The sequence below is a fragment of the Carya illinoinensis genome, chromosome 11 (genome assembly GCF_018687715.1).
Source record: "Carya illinoinensis cultivar Pawnee chromosome 11, C.illinoinensisPawnee_v1, whole genome shotgun sequence".
Classification (NCBI taxonomy): domain Eukaryota; kingdom Viridiplantae; phylum Streptophyta; class Magnoliopsida; order Fagales; family Juglandaceae; genus Carya; species Carya illinoinensis.
In genome coordinates, this window is record NC_056762.1 from 39,616,153 (window position 1) to 39,635,124 (window position 18,972).

At 33.6% G+C, this 18,972-nt stretch overlaps 3 protein-coding genes across 3 annotated transcripts; 1 reads left to right on the plus strand and 2 right to left on the minus strand.

The window, feature by feature from the left end:
- Positions 1-387: 387 nt before the first annotated feature.
- On the plus strand, positions 388-2,899 carry LOC122282486. The gene is made up of 2 exons (XM_043094434.1): positions 388-1,827; positions 2,807-2,899. The coding sequence occupies exons 1-2, from the start codon at positions 388-390 to the stop codon at positions 2,897-2,899; spliced, it is 1,533 nt and encodes a 510-aa protein (XP_042950368.1).
- Positions 2,900-5,151: 2,252 nt separating this feature from the next.
- Positions 5,152-6,786, minus strand: LOC122282487 (probable polygalacturonase At3g15720). The gene is made up of 6 exons (XM_043094435.1): positions 6,632-6,786; positions 6,360-6,497; positions 6,068-6,232; positions 5,625-5,832; positions 5,416-5,497; positions 5,152-5,299 (listed from the first exon to the last, which is right to left on the minus strand). Exons 1-6 carry the CDS (start codon positions 6,779-6,781, stop codon positions 5,152-5,154), a joined length of 891 nt encoding a protein of 296 aa, XP_042950369.1. The 5' UTR covers positions 6,782-6,786.
- Positions 6,787-8,980: 2,194 nt separating this feature from the next.
- LOC122282488 (gamma-glutamyl hydrolase 2-like) lies at positions 8,981-18,748 on the minus strand. Its single transcript, XM_043094437.1, has 9 exons — positions 18,203-18,748; positions 17,802-17,888; positions 12,826-12,915; positions 12,025-12,183; positions 10,355-10,444; positions 10,203-10,265; positions 9,829-9,917; positions 9,219-9,311; positions 8,981-9,129 (listed from the first exon to the last, which is right to left on the minus strand). Exons 1-9 carry the CDS (start codon positions 18,746-18,748, stop codon positions 9,096-9,098), a joined length of 1,251 nt encoding a protein of 416 aa, XP_042950371.1. The 3' UTR covers positions 8,981-9,095.
- Positions 18,749-18,972: the final 224 nt, after the last annotated feature.

Genomic DNA, 18,972 nt, shown 5'->3' on the forward strand with positions numbered 1-18,972 from the left:
CCAGCAGTTTATAGCTTGCATTTACATCTTGAAAATCAGCACCATGTAACATTTCGAGCACATGAAAACTTGAACAATGTGATCAGCTCTGATCTTTCTGTAAAATCTATGTTAATAGAATTTTTTTCAACAAATCAAGTTGATGAAAATGTCAGAAAGTTGTTGTACAAAGAATTCCCAGAATTTTATGTTTGGAGTCAATAGTATAAAATGTGGACTGTTCAAAAGAACCAAGTTGTTATAAGCCGAATTGTGACAGCAAATCCTTTTGAAGGTGAAAGATATTATTTGTGAATTCTATTGAATCATATAAAATGTCCTTTTTCGTTTGATGACCTCAAAACAGTCAATGGTGTTCTGGCCCCTACATTTCGTGAAGCAGCTACAATGCAGGGTTTATTAGAAAGAGATGATAGTGTAGAAGAATGTTTACAGGAAGCATCTCTATATCAAATGCCTTGTAATTTACGCCAGTTATTTGCAACCATTTTGGTCTATTGTAATCCAGCAAATCCAAGATATCTTTGGGAACATTTTGAACAAGACATGTCACCTGATTTTCAATTAATTGAACATTCTCAATCAAATGTGAGAATGCAAGTTTTACGCTCCATCTCCATGACACTTGAATCAATGGGTAGATACATTAATTCATTCCAACTTCTTGATCGAAACATTCATTTTGATGAAGATGAATTTTTGTCCAAAGAGATTGATGATGAATTAGCTGTTTTAATTCCAGAAGAGGATATTCTTGCATCAACACTACTCAATAGAGAGCAACAAATTGTTTACAATTTGGTTTCAGAAAATGTTTTCTCAAATCAAAATGCTGCATTTTTTATAGATGGGCCTGACGGAACTGGAAAGACATTTTTATATAAGGCACTTCTTGCAACAATAAGGTCAAGACATTTAATTGCTCTTGCAACTGCTTCATTTGGTGTGGTTGCATTAATTCTACCTGGAGGTCGAACAACACATTCACGATTTAAAATAAATCTAGACAATAATAAAAATTTCATATGCAGTGTTAGCAAACAAAGTGGACTCGCAAAACTATTACAAGTAACAAAGTTGATTATATGGGATGAAACTTCTATGTCAAGAAAAGAAGCCATTGAAGCATTAGACAGAATGTTGAAAGATGTCAATGATTCAGAACTATCTTTCGGTGGAAAAGTTATTATATTTGGAGGAGATTTTCACCAAATTTTACCTGTTGTTCTAAAAGGCACAAGACAACAACAAATTGATGTTAGCTTGGTTTCCTCTTATCTGTGGCCCACATTAACAAAGATTCGTCTGACTGAAAATATGCGCGCAAGATTGGATCCAGATTTTTCAAACTATATATTAGAATTAGGCAATGAAATGCCACCGATTACAATCGATGAATATGCCAAGATTCCTACAACCATGTTAATCCCATATCAAAATGATACTGCTTTTTTGGATCACTTCTTAGATGCTGTTTTTAATGATATTTCAGAATATTCAGTAAATATTTCTAACATGATGAACCGTGCCATATTGACACCAAAGAACAGTTATGTAGACGAGATAAACATTTTGTTGATACAGAGATTTTCAGGAGAGATTAAACAGTATTACAGCTTTGATGAAACAATTGATGCATCCGAACAAGCAATTATGGAGGATTTCTTAAATACATTAACTCCAAATGGATTCCCTCCACATCAATTATTGCTCAAACAGAATTGTCCTATCATATTGCTTAGAAATATTAATCCTTCTGAAGGATTATGCAATGGAACACGACTGATTTGTTGTAATTTTGATCATAATGTCATTCATGCAGAAATTGTAATTGGCCATCAGAGTGGCAAAAAAGTTTTTATTTCAAAAATCCCATTTTTGCCAAAACCAAATGAAAATAGTAGTTTTCCATTCAAGAGAACTCAATTTCTTATTAGATTAAACTTTACAATGAGTATAAATAAATCGGTACACAAACGTTAAATTTTGTAGGAATATACTTACCTCAGCTAGTTTTTTCACATGGACAATTATATGTCACTTTATCAAGAGCAAAGACTATTTCTACAGTCAAAATTTTAATACGACCAATCTCAATAGAGGAATCAGAGAATAATTCTACAAAAAATATTATATATACAGAATTACTAACAATTGCAGCTTCCGATTGAAATTATGCAGGTAATTAAATATTAATTTTATGCTATATTTTTATCTCTAAAACCAAATTATAAATTAACTACAATTTGTTTTTTTTATATATATTTTATTAATTTGTTGTTTTTATTTTACATTTTTGTTAACTTCATTTTTTATATACTACTTTTTTATTACAATACTTATACATTTTGTTTTTTTTTTGTTTTTTGTTTTTTGTAATTTGTAGCTTTTTAAGATGCGGCCAATTTTCACATCAATCAAAGATATTTCTCCAGCCATAAAAAACTGAAAAATCAAAATGATTGTCGCAAAAAAATCTCCCAAAAGAATTGGATAACACTCACCAGTCAAATACCAAAATTTGACATTAATCGATCAAGAGGTATAATATCTATTTTTACAATTTCTCGTTTCTTACAAAAATTTTACTAAATGTTAAAATATTTATCTTTTCTATTATTTATATTTTCCTTATATTTAATTTGGAGAGGTAAAGTTTTTTATTTCTACAGTTTCTACATTTAACATAAAAAATTTATTTTTTTATTATAATAAAATACTAATTATTTTTTTATTTTATTTTTTTATGAATGAATTATTTACACATTTATTGATTCTCTAATCCCATTAAATATATAACATATAGGAGCATCTGCCGTTTATTGAGAATGTTGCAGTACAAGTTTCAGAAAAACAGTGGATGCTCCAACTTACTGCAGATCTAGAAATATTCAATTAGCAACAACACAAAAATTTCAATGTTCTCTCTATTGGCCCTGTGCAATTTGGCCCAGAACTACAATGATCATGGAAGAAAAAAAATGAAATATTGTTTACATTTCTGTTTTTTTGTTTAAATTTTGTTTGGACAAATTTTTGTATGAGGCAACAAAAACAAACAACTAAGCAAACATGCAGAGCACGTTTAGCCTCCACATGTGTATATATATATATATATGATAATGGTTGTTAATTAATTGCATACAATTATTTATTTATTTATTTAATACATGCTTTTCTCTTGCAAAATAAATGTTATTTTTCATTTTAAATTTTAATTTGTTCCTTGATTAATTATATCTATTTGTTATATATGCGTTAGATTAGGCATGAATAATTATATAATATAATAAATGCATCCATATATGATTAAAATCTTTTCTTTTTTTTTAGAAATAGACTTCATTCATTCATGAAAGTGAAGTTACATCTGTCCCCCAACAGCTACTCACAATTGGGGAACCCCCAATACACAAATTTCTTTATAACTGGTATGGTCTTAATTTTTATAATTCTCTACAGACAACCGTCTAAAAGAAAACACTTTGCCCGAAACAAAGATTACATCTCCCACCCCCCATAGGAGGAGAGAACTAATTTCACTCTATGGACAAAATGTCCAAGAGACTATTTTTTTTAATACCTAAATGAAAGCAAATAACAAAAATAAAAAAGATAGATGTGAAAATGATAAATTATAGATCCATATTTTCAATCTCACAGGAAAAAAATACAAAAGCAAATAGATTATGGTGGTGTGTGAGAAACACGTGCCACCCTAAAAGTGTAGTTGACGGTTGGATTTGAAGAAATCAAAGGCCTTAGTCATAGAAATGTTGAGTTTGGCGTCAGTAGGAGCTTCCCTATACGGTGCGCGTGGAACCCTACGCGCACTTAGACCCATGCGTGCGACTCACATGCCACTTTGTTTAACAAAAATTCTTTGCCCGTTGGAATGATCAGCTGCTTGGGAATCTTGCGGTGGGGCGCGTGGTGGTCTCTAAGCTTTAGAGAATAGTAGATTGGCTTTTCATCGAAAATGAGTGCTACAGCCACAAATGGATTATATAAAAAATAATGCCATAAACTGACGTTTGTGACTTCATGTGATTCGTTGAATTTATTTTACAATAAAAATAATTTTATAATATGACAAACCATATCAAACTATATCATTAGTTTGAAGAATTACTTTGTGTTATTATATCTTTGTGACTAAAATAGTTCTCTTCATATCAAATATAGCACCTCCTTGAAACAGAAAATAGACCTCAACGCATATATACTGTACTAGTTTAATAATTGAAAACGCCACTTGAGAATATCCTTATCTGAGAAGTGCATGAAGTACATGATATTAGCTAGCCACGGTACTGGATCGTCCGAAATTGTTTAATGCCCATGCATCCAACGATCCCTCACTCATTACAATTTTTTCTGAATGAAAAACTCTTGTAAAAACCTTATTTGTATATACTATTACTACGTACTCGCAAGGCTGCTTGTACATGCATATATAACTTCTAGCATGGCCCCTGAGATCAAGATTATCAAACATAACGCCTTGGAAAGATTAAAAAAGAAAAACAGAGCAACATCCGGGAATGGCCATTTGACGATCATGAGAACATGAAGATGGTCACTTTGAAAGGCAAGTCACAGAAGGAACAGTAGAAGTAGCTGTCCCTTCGGCATTCTTGCAGACAGCCTGAGCATCCTTTCCTGGGACTGACAACGTTATGTCTATTTGATCCAATACAATGTTTTTGCAGCTTTCCTCCGCGCAATTGAAAATTATGGCTTCATCATCTGCTGAAGTCCCATGCACATTACGGTAAGTCACGTCACTCACTGCTACGCTCGACCCCTACATGAATGCATGGATCATAGTACAGATCATCGATCATAGACATCCATTCGAATGGTTTCAGATAATTAAGCAACTTGCATTTGAAGAACAATATTGCAGAGCAGAAACAAGAACTGGTGTATGTACATTTTTCAGTACCTTACTGGGGCCTTGAGTACCATCGTGAATGCTGTAAAACTGGTCAATGATGATAGGGTGTCGGCTATCTTCAAGGGTGATTTCCTCGAAAGTGATCTTCCTTGCATATCCAGCTCCACCCTAGAAATATTTCAGTAGCTCGTTAAATTTTTTAAAAGAAAAAAAAAATGGAAAAGGAAAAAAATAGTTTAACATTTAATATATTAATTAATATATATAGCCATGGCCATTTTGATCCTCACAGCCCACGTCTTGATTCTTGCACCATTTTGACACCCCTTGAAAGTACAGCCTCCCACGTATACGTCTTCTACTGTATCGTATTTTCCATCTTCTCCAAGGCTTCCAACGCTGCATTAATATATGTATACACACACAGAAATTAATATACATCAGATATATATACAGACATATTAATTGTAACGTACGACGTTGTATACATATATAATAAACCAGTGTCGACAAACCTTATCCCGTGGCCCGGACCGCAAGTAACTTGGGTGATTTTGATATTAGACGTGCCGCCATTAATAGCAATACAGTCATCACCTACATATATATTTAAGTAGTTGAAACAAAAAAGCAAATCAAACGACAATTAGAGAATTCAGCACAACATAAAGCAGTACTACTGAAGTATTACAGATCGATCATCTATGAGTATTTTTGCATATACCGGTTCCTATTATGGATTTTTCAATAGTAATGGCGCTAGAGCGAGAGATGTCAATTCCATCAGTGTTTGGGCTTTCGCCAGGGGCAGTGATTTCGAGATCAGATATGTAGAAGTCACTGCAGCCACTAATGCTTATTTGGTTTTTAGCGCTATTCAGATGCTTTATTCCAGTTAGCCTGGAGGCATGACAATCGTTGATGTGAAGAGCCTGCATCATTATATATATATATATATATATATATATGATTAGCCAGAAACTGAGAAACATATGATCTCCTTAATTTTGAAGTATTGCAAGAAGAAATTCAACATTTTTCTAAGGGCAAGAAAAAAAAGTTGAGTTTCTAATATCTGCCCAATCCAAAAAAATGGATTTTATCAGTACTATTAGATACATTGATCATGATATATAGTACATGACAAGCATATATAATTATTCTTACCGTTGGGCGCTCGCAATTCGACTTGCAATCTTGCCACCAAGAAGAACCCTGACCATCAATTTGTCCACCCCCATCGATCATTAGGCCATTTATTTCTGCGAATTGAATCCACTCATTCTTGCCATTCCATGCATCTCTGCTTGGTGCAACAATCGTTCCTTGAAGCTGCAAGAGTACAGACATTCATCAATATAAATGATAACAGCATTAATGATAAAACCACCAAAGTAAATGACATGACATGCAATAAACGCATGCACATATTACTATATATATATATAGAGAATATTACCAGAACATGGACGCTGTTGGCTTTGCAGGGGCCTTTGAAAGCAACAGGGCTCAGCATGAATGTCATTCCGTTTGGTATTTCGAGTGTTGGGGTGCCTTCAGATGCTCCACACACGTCCGCCCATGCTTTTAGAAAACTCTATCATGTAAATTAAGAAAAAAAAAATAGTCATAGATTATCACTCTGTTCATGGGATCACAGGCCGCATGCATTAGTTTAGAGAAATTAAAAAGAAAATAAAGAGAAATATATATTGAACGAGATTTTCCTACTTGTGAATCGTCAGTTTGGCCATTTCCAACAGCACCATAATGAATCACATTGAAAGTATCTCCTGCAGCTGGAGAAAGAAGAACCCTAGCACAGGAACTAAGAGAAGGAGTCAAGAGGATGGAAAGAAGAATGAATATTAGACCTTGCATCCTTAAACACATAGATAGAGATCAGATAATTCAAAGAAGAGAGGGCTGCAGTGATGGATGCAAAGAAGGGAGGGCAGTGATGGATATTATATAGAGGCAGCAGCATGCATGCATGCAGTTCTAAGTACTGATAGGATTGTGTGTAAGCAAAACATCAAGATCATTGGGCGTATGAATTTAAAAAATTATCCTAATTAATTCGGTAAGCATTGACAATTTGTTTTCCTAATTAGTGACTGTACTGTTCATCTCTTCTTTATTGCAATGATTTCTCCGTATACCATGGTAATTAACCTTGCGAAAACATAGCTAATTTTTTAGGCTGCAACATATATATATACCATTTTTCGGTTATAAATGTTTGACATATTATTTGCTGATCACACACACACACACACATATATATATTATTGATATTGTTGCATGAGTACTTAATTCAAATCAACGTACGTGTTTGTACAAATTAATACATGCAACAAAAATTGGTAACATTTTCCCCTTATTTTGATAAATAAATCAAATATTAAAAACTTCAAATCCGCATATACTGAAATTTTAACTTGGTCTCGTATATATTTTTTTTAAAGAAAATATGCGGATTTTATAGTGTTACATATTCTATTACTGTAAATATCATTTCTTATATATAATATAATATATATATTATATATAATAAATGTTTGAGTCTATATATATATATATATATATATATATATACGTTCGCAAACTTTCAACTAATGGGAGAGAAAAATGCCGCATATACGTAGATCATTGAATTCGTTTGAGTAAATTAGGTGAGCGAAAGTCTAAGACTGAGAGGCTGAGAGCCGGCGGAGGCGGAGGGGACAGTAGTCCCGAAAAGTAAATTAAGAGGGATTCGCGTGGGGGACAGTGTTAATGCACCGCTAGACCATATTCTTTTCAACTTTTCATGCAGTACCAAAGACATGTATTTATAAATTATTTTTTTATACTTCTACCCATTAGAGAAATTTTATTTACAGTCCTGTATGAGAATAAAAGAAAAAAAAAGTATTATTTTAAACATAACTGCATGAGCTTACATGAGAAATGAAGACTATACATAGACTAACTCTTTTTTAAAAAGTATGAAGATTAAAAAAAAAAAAATGCATAGAAACATTCATCTCATCAATAAGCTAACGGTGAAATATAGAATAATGCTATATATATACAGTCATAGAATAGGAAAGTGTTGTGTAATCATTTTAAAAAAGAGTAAAATTCACTATTAATTTTTTTTTCTTTTGAGTCTCATATTTATTTACTTTGTTCAAAATGAATGCACAGCGCTTATGTAATCACGACTGCACCTATGATTTTACATGGAAGTATTCATGAATTTAATATAAAAAATGTGGCACAATTTCTTGGGCCAAAGAAATTGTATAAACTTTGAATTCTTCGTTTAGGTCGTATTGAATTGAATTTAATGCTTAATTTTAGGATTGATTCACGCGTGCTTTTTTGGTTTAGGGATTTTTCATAATCCAACAAATTAACTTATCCGAACCTCTATGACTGCTAACCTCAGAGAACTTTATCATCGGTGAAGAAGTTCGGTGACATTTATAAAGCAAAAGCATGTAAAGAATCCACATTCGAGCAAATGAGTAACTTGCTCCGAGCCCAAGCCGGTTTGATTCCTGCCTTACAATCTTCTTCTTTCCCAATTTTTTTTTTTTTTTCCTCTTCCTGCCGAACACGTTCTGGCCCAAGCCGGTTTGATTCCCGGCCCAATAGGCTTCTTTCCCATATTTTGTTTATTTTTTCGTCCTATTTTTGAGTGGATTTTTTACACATACTTTATTTTATTTCTCATCCATTTATCATTTATTTTGCATTCTTCATATCTCACTCTTTCTTTTTTTCTTTTTGGGTTTACTCTCTTTTCATGATATTTTGTTTTTAGCTAATCCATAGGGAAACTCGAAATTATTAATTATATGTCAAGTTTTTATACATTTTGACGTTAAGATCCCAGCTAGTTTTTTGTCATTTGAAAAAAGAATAGAAACAAGGGGAAAACATTAAAAAACAAAAACAAGAAAGAGAACAAACCCTCAAATGTTAGGTCTTGATGATAACAGCATATCTATGATCAAACTTGCAACATGGAAAGCTGAGTATGCTTACACTATGCTAAGCATGGAGAATTTGTCTTCAGTATTATAGAAACGATGCTGATGATGAATGTTTACATTTCCAACTCCTAAAAAAAGGAGAGTCCGGGAAGAATTACCATGTACACTGCAAATATCGGAAGGAAGACCTTTGGAATTTGGTTTGGAAATTAGGTAAAGATATAAACTTCATCGTATCCCTTCCTACAGTCATAGACATCACAATGCAAAATTCAATCAGTAAATAGATATGCAAGTAATATAATGAACTGCAACAGGCAATTTCGGCTTACCCCGCCTTCCCACAATAAGTGGGATTGTAATTGTAAATAAGATTGTTGAGCACAAGTCGAGCAGGTGGTCGGTTCAATGACTTCCTTGCCTCATTGTAGAAAACAATACAAGCTTAGTTGAGAACAAACATTTGTAAAGAAATACAAGAGTATGTTTTCTTTTCCTAGAAGAGTATGGTTTGTTAGCACCCTTGATTTAGCGTTATAATCAAGGAATCGTTAAATCAAGATGGCAGTCGTATCAATATTATATATCGTTTAAAGGAAGCGTAACACAAAAAACCATTACAACTGTAACACCACATTCATGCAGAAGTGTAGAGCTAGGGGAAGTAGGGCATTTTTCTAGGACCCACATCCCATTGGTGAAAAGCTAATAATTTACTCCATCATTGTAATGTGGGCGCATTACAGATTTTTGGGGTTTAACAGGGTAAAAGACTAAACAAAACAACTGAATACAATGCATACAACCAAAACAACTAGATTTCCCTACTTGGAAATTGTTAAAATTACAGTAAATGTGTCAGGAGGAAAAGTTGTCAGCACAGCCAAAACCAACAGAATGAACTAGATGAACTTTTCACTCCCTCAAGTCCCAAGGCCTAACCTGACCAAATGGTTTGCAACATGTTTCGTCACCTGAACTGCATCCTCTGAGTGCGGGATCATTGATAAGCCCCATTCAAAAGCATTTTTCTACACGGTGTATGTAATTAGCCATTTTATGTATGGAACATATGTGTTACTCAATTTAGTCAAGCCCTAAAGCTTCTTAGTGAAATGCCAAGTATATGTTTTCTACTTACCAAGATAATGCATGAGTGATATCCAAAAAAATCTTTCATAATGGAAGATTTGAGAAAATTCGTGAATGAAAAGCATCAACAGAGAGCCAGTTCCATCGATCAAATTTTCATAATCATGGAGTTAAGTGATTGATCACATGTAACAAGACTATTGGAAGCACAATATAAGAATTACCTCTGGATGCCATTGGAAGGCAATCATAGGATAGCTGTGTGCGTGTACTGTGGAGATATAAACCTAATAATACTCCGAAGGGATATAATAATATGAAGAGTCAAATCCGTATAATATAAAAAATATAAAAACAGTATGGGTGTATTCACTACCTTATTATCTTCATCTGCACTAGTGGTCAAGATCTTAAAGAAGCTGGTTAGATTTTGGTTATCCTCAAACCTTTCAGGTGAAATTCCATACTGTCCCATTAAGAAAATAGATCAATTTAGACCAAAGGATCCAAAAGCATACAACTGTAACAATAGAACAAAAATTGATGAAAAACACAAAAGAACAAACAACGCCCCCCCCCCCCCAAACCAAAAAAACCAAAAAAAAAAAAAAAAAATCCTCAATTGAAAACTAGCTCATTCACACGTATAGAGGTTTGAGCCCATCTCCTCACCCTCTACACCTTGTTTACAGAAGAGAACATGCCATTCGGTCCAAGGACAATGGACTAGGCAATGGTTTCGTTAGAATTTAAAGTTTGAGAAAAAACGGCTCTAGCAGATCAATATAAAATGTTTGAATGGTTCCAAGCAGCGAAGAGCAGAATTTTAAAGACAAGAGGAAGGTTATACTCCAACTAAATCTTTTTTTTTTTTTTTTGTAGGTTGTTGTCCCAACTAAATCATTTTTTATAGGTAGTACTCAACTAAGAGAAATTCTATTTGCAGTCCCCACTTGGGGACTGTATGTGCAGGTCCTTTATTAAAGGAGAAAAAATTTTCATTTTAAGATGGATATTTTAGTAATTTTAAAAAGTTTTAAAGATAAAATTGCCTATGTCTACATTACAGTCCCTAAATAGGGATTGTACGTAGCATTGCCCCCCAACTAAATCAATTTTTTTTTTGGATAGGTTGTACTCAAGTAAATCAATTTTCTTTTATTTTGCCATATGATTTAATCAAGTATCCAACTAAATTATATTTATCATTATTTTTATTATTTTTCTTTTAACATCTTTTGATACTTGATTAAATCATTGTTCTATATATGAAATATAAAAAATAATCTCTAATAATTTATACCATATCATAAAATGATGCGAGAATGATGATAAAAAAGATGGTCAATACTCAGTAGCACTAATCAAAAAGAGATAATGAAAATGATTTGGTTTTTACAATGTTAATGATCAATGTTAGGTATAAAATGAACCAACCCAGCCTGTTAGGAAAAGATTACCAAAAGCAGAAGGAAGAGAAGGAAAATACAAAGAAGAAAGATGAAAAATATCAAAATCAGACACATAAAGGTGAAGAGACATGAAGCTGGCAAAAGATCACCAATCTACAGTTGTCTTTTCTTTCAAAAGTCATCCACCATGAGAATTTTTCCCAAGGGCACTACTCAACTGAAAAATGAAACTCTCCCAAGAACCCTAGCACACCAAATACTCTTCCAAAACTACTCCAGATTACCCTCTCAAAGTCATTTAAGTATCACAAATCAAGTTTCCCAATACTAGCCAATCTCCAGAACACTCTATTCTCTTATTCCCCGAAAGGATCAACATACAAAATACCAAACAAAGAATCCACCCACTCTAGTTCCCTAGCCAGTAAAGCACACACAGATGTTCCAGCATGGACTTCCATCTTCGGACAAACAAAGTAGGTTCCAATATGGGTTTCCATATTCAGAAGATGTATCCCAAGCATCGACTTTTTTTTTTCAATGGTTGGTTGTAAATTAAGAACAATTCACCATCATCATATACAACAATAGCATAGAGCATGTACCTGTTTTGGAGAGGCTACGACAAAAACACAGATTCACTATTAATTTCAATTGCATCAAAATCAATGTGCAGATATAATTGAAAGCTTGTATACCTTTGAAACACAATTCCTTCAATTTGTGTGTTTTCTATAAACTGAAGGGTAGACGCCTGGTCTGTTGCATTGAATGATTCGAGAATATTCTGGTCCTATAATCAAGAGAAACAAGTCTATCATTAAATTATAAAAAAGCCCTTTGAAAAGGATTATGTAAAATTCAACCAACTTCGCACAACATTAAATCAGAAAATGTTTGGGAATTAAAAACATTTTATATCTTCACTATAAATGCATACCAATGATCATCTATGCATTCAATGAAAGATAATTAAGTCTTGATTTTGCATTAAAAAAGAAAAAAAGGGATAACAGCCCCAATCCTATAAACCAATATAGGCCATAAAGTAGGAAATACAATGTGTATTACTTAGTCTAGTGATGTAACGCTAAACATTTGAAAATACCTAGAAGTACTCCGTAAGAACAATATTTTCCTGCCTTCAACAGTTTAATTGAATCGACTACAGGAAGAAACATGAGTATACTCAGTCTAGTCATGTGAGGCTAAACATTTGATAATACAAAGAGGTATTCCATAAGAACAATATATTCTTCTCTTGTCAACAGTTTAATTGAATCAACTACAAGAAGAAACAATATTGACTATTCTGACACTGAAATTCAATTTGGAAGTATTTTAAAGGGGTAAAAATGTGAAACAACGGGACAATGAATTGAGAACTAGAAACCATTTCGTAAAATATATACAAATTAGGAGAAAGATAGACTGCCTTGTTTATGATCATTGTTAATAACTCAAAACCTAAGCAAATAGCATATAGTGGAAAATGGTCACCAGCATCATTCTTCTTTAAAATTTTCTGCATCAAGCAATAATAGATAGGTTATTGCAAGCAAAATCCATAAGTACCAGTTCCAAGTCACACATACTTTTATTTTCTTGATATGTTTAGAATGTATAGATACTTATAAAAAAAAAATGTTTAGAATGTATAGATTCATAAATAAATGGGGCATCTTAGCATGCTCTTTTTTTTTTCTTTTTTTTTTTTTTTTAAAAAGCCGGTAGCCACATGTCCATCTTAGCATGCTCTTTATTGCAAAAGCATATTCTGCTGGTGGATAATTCTTCAAGCAATGCAAATCTAAGTTTTCACATACATTACTTAATAAAAAAAAGAGAGAGCTTCCACATACGGATTAAATGGCTAATGAACCAACCACAGTTACCAGCTCAAGAATGGAAAAAGGAGAAGACATGAGATGAAATTGGAAAACCTAACAATGTGTATTGTTCAGGACATTATTCCAAATCCTGCTGAGAAGGCCTTTAGGGGTAGTATAGTGCCCCTACTAGTTATGCACCTCAATGGAACCAAAAAAGATATAGAGAATAAGTTTATAAGTTTATAAAGATGCACCTCAATGCAAAATGTTAATGTAGAGAACTCAGAAATAAGTTTATAAAGATGCATATATGAAGATTGTGAATTGGGATCATTAGAGTAAATTAGAAATGATTAAACTGAAGATTCAACGGACAATCTTTGACCTAAAGATCCTGAAATCCTTTATCAACCAAATTGAGGAATAAAACAACTTTTCGATATTTTCTTTCAAAACTTAGAAAGCCAAAGTTTGACTTTCTTGTGTAGTGATTGGCAGCATATACATACAATACTCCTCTAGCATATCCTGCTTCCAATACTTTTTTTCTTAGAATTACTGACATTTCTGATGAATCATTGATTCGTGGTTTGGGAAGAGATTTTATCATTAGATAAAAGTAAAAGTTGATGTACAAGTCACAAAACGCTTCTTATTTTCATTTCCATTATGTTGCCATATGAATCCGACTCCAAATAATCCCATGACAAGTTTTTATTGGTACCAAGTGTCCGAGAACAAAATAATCCCATGACAAGTTGTCATATTAATTACAGGCTCCTTTAAAGAATATCAGAAATTCAATCATGCAAACGACTCAAAAACAGACTTGATGACAACATAAATATATTTTTTTACAACTCCTGTTCAAAGCAATAACAGCAGAACAAATCAAATAGCAACAGATCAGATTTCTACATGAATCAATCGGTTGGTTATGGGGAGAAAATTCCTACCCGAACAAACTTAGACTGTGGAATCCCCAATAAGCCAAACTGAAGCATCCCCCAACCCTAAAATTGACAGGTCAGTTTCATTCTCATCAATTCGAAGTAGGGTCAGGTTGGTCACTTCTTACAAACAAACCGGGGCAAAAGTGTAACATACGAACCTAGAATAGGACTTTAGATTAATTAGTTAGAATTTTATTTATTTATTTATTTATTTATTATTTATTTATATTTATTATGTTTATTATTTTATTTATTTCATTTAATTATTTACTTCTATTTTTACCAGTTGCTTATTATTTTTTTAAATGGTATAATAGACCGGATTAATTAGAGTTTTTAAAGTAGTTCCCTTATCTTAGTTCATCTGTTGTTATTAGATAAGTTTCAAATGTTTAAAAAAAAAGATTTTAGATCAAAACCAACACTCAAACCACTTCCTATCTAATCTCCTGGAGACCCACATAAATAAGAAACCCTTCCTTCATAAAAATCCCACGTTACACTCTAGTTCTTTACACAAAAAGTTTTTCAGAAAAACTCAACTCTCATAGGCTTCATGTTTTTTCCTGCACTCTCAGCCAACCACTCCCAAAACGTCGAAGAACCACCTTTGGCCACAGAAATCGCCGGCCAGTTCAGCTCCGACGAACCCACTTCCTCCGGTAAGCCACTGCCGTCGCACTCACCCTCCTCCCCCTCTACTTCTTTTCGGTTTCAGCCTATCTCACTCTAACCCACTTTCTTTCTCTCACTATGTCGCGCCACCCTACCCAAAGAAGCCCAGTACGTTGCCAGTCAAACCCAGCCACCAGAGTCTTCGTCGCAGCTGGTCTTTTTCTCGGTGAGTTGAGTCTGTTTTCCGTTTGCATGGTGTTGCCCTTGTGCTACGAATTTCTTTATGTTCTTTATTCCTCTATTTTCCACCCTCCCGTAATGCCTTCTATTAAGATGAGTTTATTTAGGAGCTGGGTTAAGTTGTTTCTGGATTTGTCTTTATTTGGGTGGGCTTTATTTATTTTAGTAACTACTGTAATAGAGTTTGTGGATTAAAATTGTGTGTGGGTTTGAGGATGATATTGGGCAGGTTGTGTTTTTAGAAACTGATTTATAACTCTAAATGAGCTGCTTCGTTAATTAGGGGCTGGGCTGAGATTTTAAGCCAGGCCAAGTTTTACAACTTATTTTTATAAAGGGTATTTAGGAGATTTAAAGAAAATCTTAAATTAACTTTATTCTATTGAATTTTATAGAACCTATTATTTTAGTCCTTTTTCTCATGGACTGGTAAGATCGGACTGTGTAAATTTTATTATGTTATATTTTTTAAATATAAAACCAAGGGATATTTTATGGGTTTTAAATAATATTATATATATGTTAATTTTAGTATAGCTGATTAATTGTTGAATTAATTTATGGCATGATTCTTAGTACTTAGAATGCTATGATATATTTTCCTAGAAATATTAGTGACGATTAGCATCTCATATAAGTAACGCGCTACAAGTTGAAAAATCAGGAAACAGCGCTAAGAGGTAAATAGTATAATCATATATATATGCATGTGTATTATAAATATTATTGTTATGTATGAAAATACGATGTGCTTATGATGGTTATCTACGCTATGCTAAGAGCCAAGTCAACGTTAGATTCCTTTCCCGATCTTTGATGGATCATAACATGATACTTGTCTGTATGATTTTGTTGCTTGATGAACTAAATATTACTAAAAAGTCATGCATGCCATGTAATGTCCATGTAGTAATTTAAGCCAAGTATGTCATGTAATAAAATAATCAGATCATGTATGCCATGTCTATGTACATACTTAGATCATGTATGTTACATTCATGTAGTACTTAGACCATGTATGACATGAAATGTCATAAAGTGTTTAAATCATGTTAGAGCACGACATGTTATGCTACGCCATGTACAAGAAATGCCATGTATAAGAATATATCATTTTATGCCATGCCATGTATAAGAATATGCCATGTTCAAGAATGTGTCAAGCTAGAAAAGTCCACGAAGTCCAAGAAAGTTTCATGCATTAAGAAGATAAATATTTTAAGGTAACACAGACCCAAGCGTGTTTACCACAAATTATGCTAAGATGGTACCACAGACACAAGCATGGTTACTACAAATTAAGTGAAACACGGACTCAAGCGTGTCTCACTCCATGTCATGCAAGCTAAGTAAAACACGAATCCAAGTCCATGTTATAGAAGTTAGGTGAAACATGGATCCAAGCGTATTTCACTCCATGTTATACAAGATAAGTAAAACACGGACTCAAGCGTGTTTTACTCCATGCCATGCAAGTTAAGTGAAACACAGACTCAAGTGTGTTTCACTCAATGTTATGCAAGTTAAGTGAAACATGGACTCAAGCGTGTTTCACTACATGACAAGTTATGTGGTGCCATGGACTCAAGCGTGGTTCACCATGTAATAAGTAAAATTCAAGATAAACAAGTTATTCATGCATTCACGTTTCGTGTTTGCCATGATTTTGTATGTTTCCGCTCATGTTAATGATGTATAGCATATTAAGAGAATCTATGAATGTTATATGAAAGTGATGATGAGGCTTTAAAAATCAAGTTTATGCTAAGCTAAATAATATTTTACGGTATGATGTGCTTTTTATTGAGTATTCAACTCATTTTGTTTGTTGCTTGTCTTTTTGTTTTCTTCTATGTTGATTGCCACAGATGTTGATTATGATGATACAGAGCTGGATGGCCAGGAGTAGTTCTAGTATAAAGACTTAGAGAGGAATAAGTGTCTTTTACACAAGGATTAGGCTTTCTTTTATGTCATTTCGATAACAAGTCTTTTTTAAGACTAGCCCATGTTTATTTTATTTTCAGTTTCAAGTTTCAAGACTATTTATGTCCTTTCAACTAAGTTTTTTTTTTTTTCAATAAATGGGGTATTTTAGAATAATGAGTCTCGTTACCGGGCATTTTGTTATGTATGTTAGTAATGTCTCTATCCTACGGGAACGGGATGTTACAAAAAGAAAAGGAGAAATGTTACAATATTGCCTCAAATCCACATATCCATCTGCAACAGTTCCACCGCAGATTCAAAGCAATGCACAAAGACACATAAATTGAAACAAACCACAGATTAAAAGCAAATATTGGAAACAAAAATAAAATAAAAAATCACCTCCAAATTCAATCATGAAGGGAAACCAATGAGTCTAGGGGAGAAAACCTAGGTTTGGAATTACTTTGAGTGATTAGGAGATGCTGAAGCAATTGAGTAGTGGTATCAAAGATCTTCTCAAATAAGTAATCATATAAAAGTAGTGAGAGACAGAAGGAACATTGGAGTGGAGGAGACAACTGAACTGTATGAGGCTTGAGAGTTGAAAGGTCCAAACTATAGCGAATGCACTCAATCAAATTTACATGGAAAATAAAGAGCTTTCCTCATCGAGCATTGATCATGCAACACAAGTAATTTTTATTTTTTCATCTACTAGAACCTAGCACATTTCAGATTGTTAAAAGCTACCGATGCTAATTTTGGGTGTGCAGAGACTAGATGGTACAAACCACTCTGTATATTATTCACTTGAAAATTTGGAGAAAATTAATAATTACCTTAAATATCCTCTCAACAACTTCATAGTACAAACCGGTTTTGGCCCAACCTCCTGTGAAGAGCACTCCATTGACCATATCTAGCTTCTGCAATGCACATTATGTATTTAGTGTGACATCACATCATTGGAGAGGGCAGATAACTCAAGTGCCAAACAAGTCAATTTAGGGTCTTGTCATAAATATCAAAGATAGTCGACGTTAGCAATACTGTAAGAGCAAATTATCCTATGTAATTCAGACGAAACCGAGCAATTTTCTCACGAAGCATGCAACAAACCCCAGTATGCACAAAATTATAGATACCTAAAAAAAATGTTTAGAATGTATAGATTCATACATAAATGGGGGATCTTAGCATGCTCTTTATTGCAAAGCATATTCTGATTGGGCCCATAAACATTGTTCCCACGTGTCATTATCACAGGTAACTTGTACGATCTACCATATGCCATGACAAACATTTCTGCTCCAACTTTTGTTGCAGAGTATGGGTTTATTGGGAGGAGTTGAGAAGCCTCATGGTTTCCCACAACAACATCCTCGTCTGTCTTGCCATGGACTTCGTCTGTACTCACATGGATGAACTTCCTGATTTGGCCAGTGACCTTGCAGATTTTCAAAAGGACATGCGTATCATAAATATTGTTCTTGGTAAACTCAAAGCTGTTACCAAATGAGTTGTCAACATGGGTCTGGGCTGCAAAGTGCATTATAGTGTCAATAGACTCGGTGCTGAGAAGGTAGTTGACACGATCAGCACTGCCAATGTCCCTCTTTACGAACTTGATACTAGGAGATGATTTAGAGGGGAGGAGGTTGTTTAGATTCGAGTAGTAATCAAGCTTGTCAAGTACAACGATCTTGTAGTCAGGGTAATTACGGATAAGTCGGTTGGCAACATGGGATGCAATGAACAGGATGTTCTTTGGGGTATAAGTAGCCATCTCAGAACGGTGTCTACATAAAAAAATGTTGCAACAAACTAAGGTCTTTGTCACGATTTAAATAAATATTTTTTTAAAAATGAACAAACAAGATAGATACATGGAAATAGGCCCCATAATGAATAGCAAAGCTTTCATTCTAAAAGAAAAGGAAATAAAGGGGAGTTCTCATGGTAATAGTAAGAAGACCGCCCATCTCCATTTGCATGCTAACAAAATGAAGG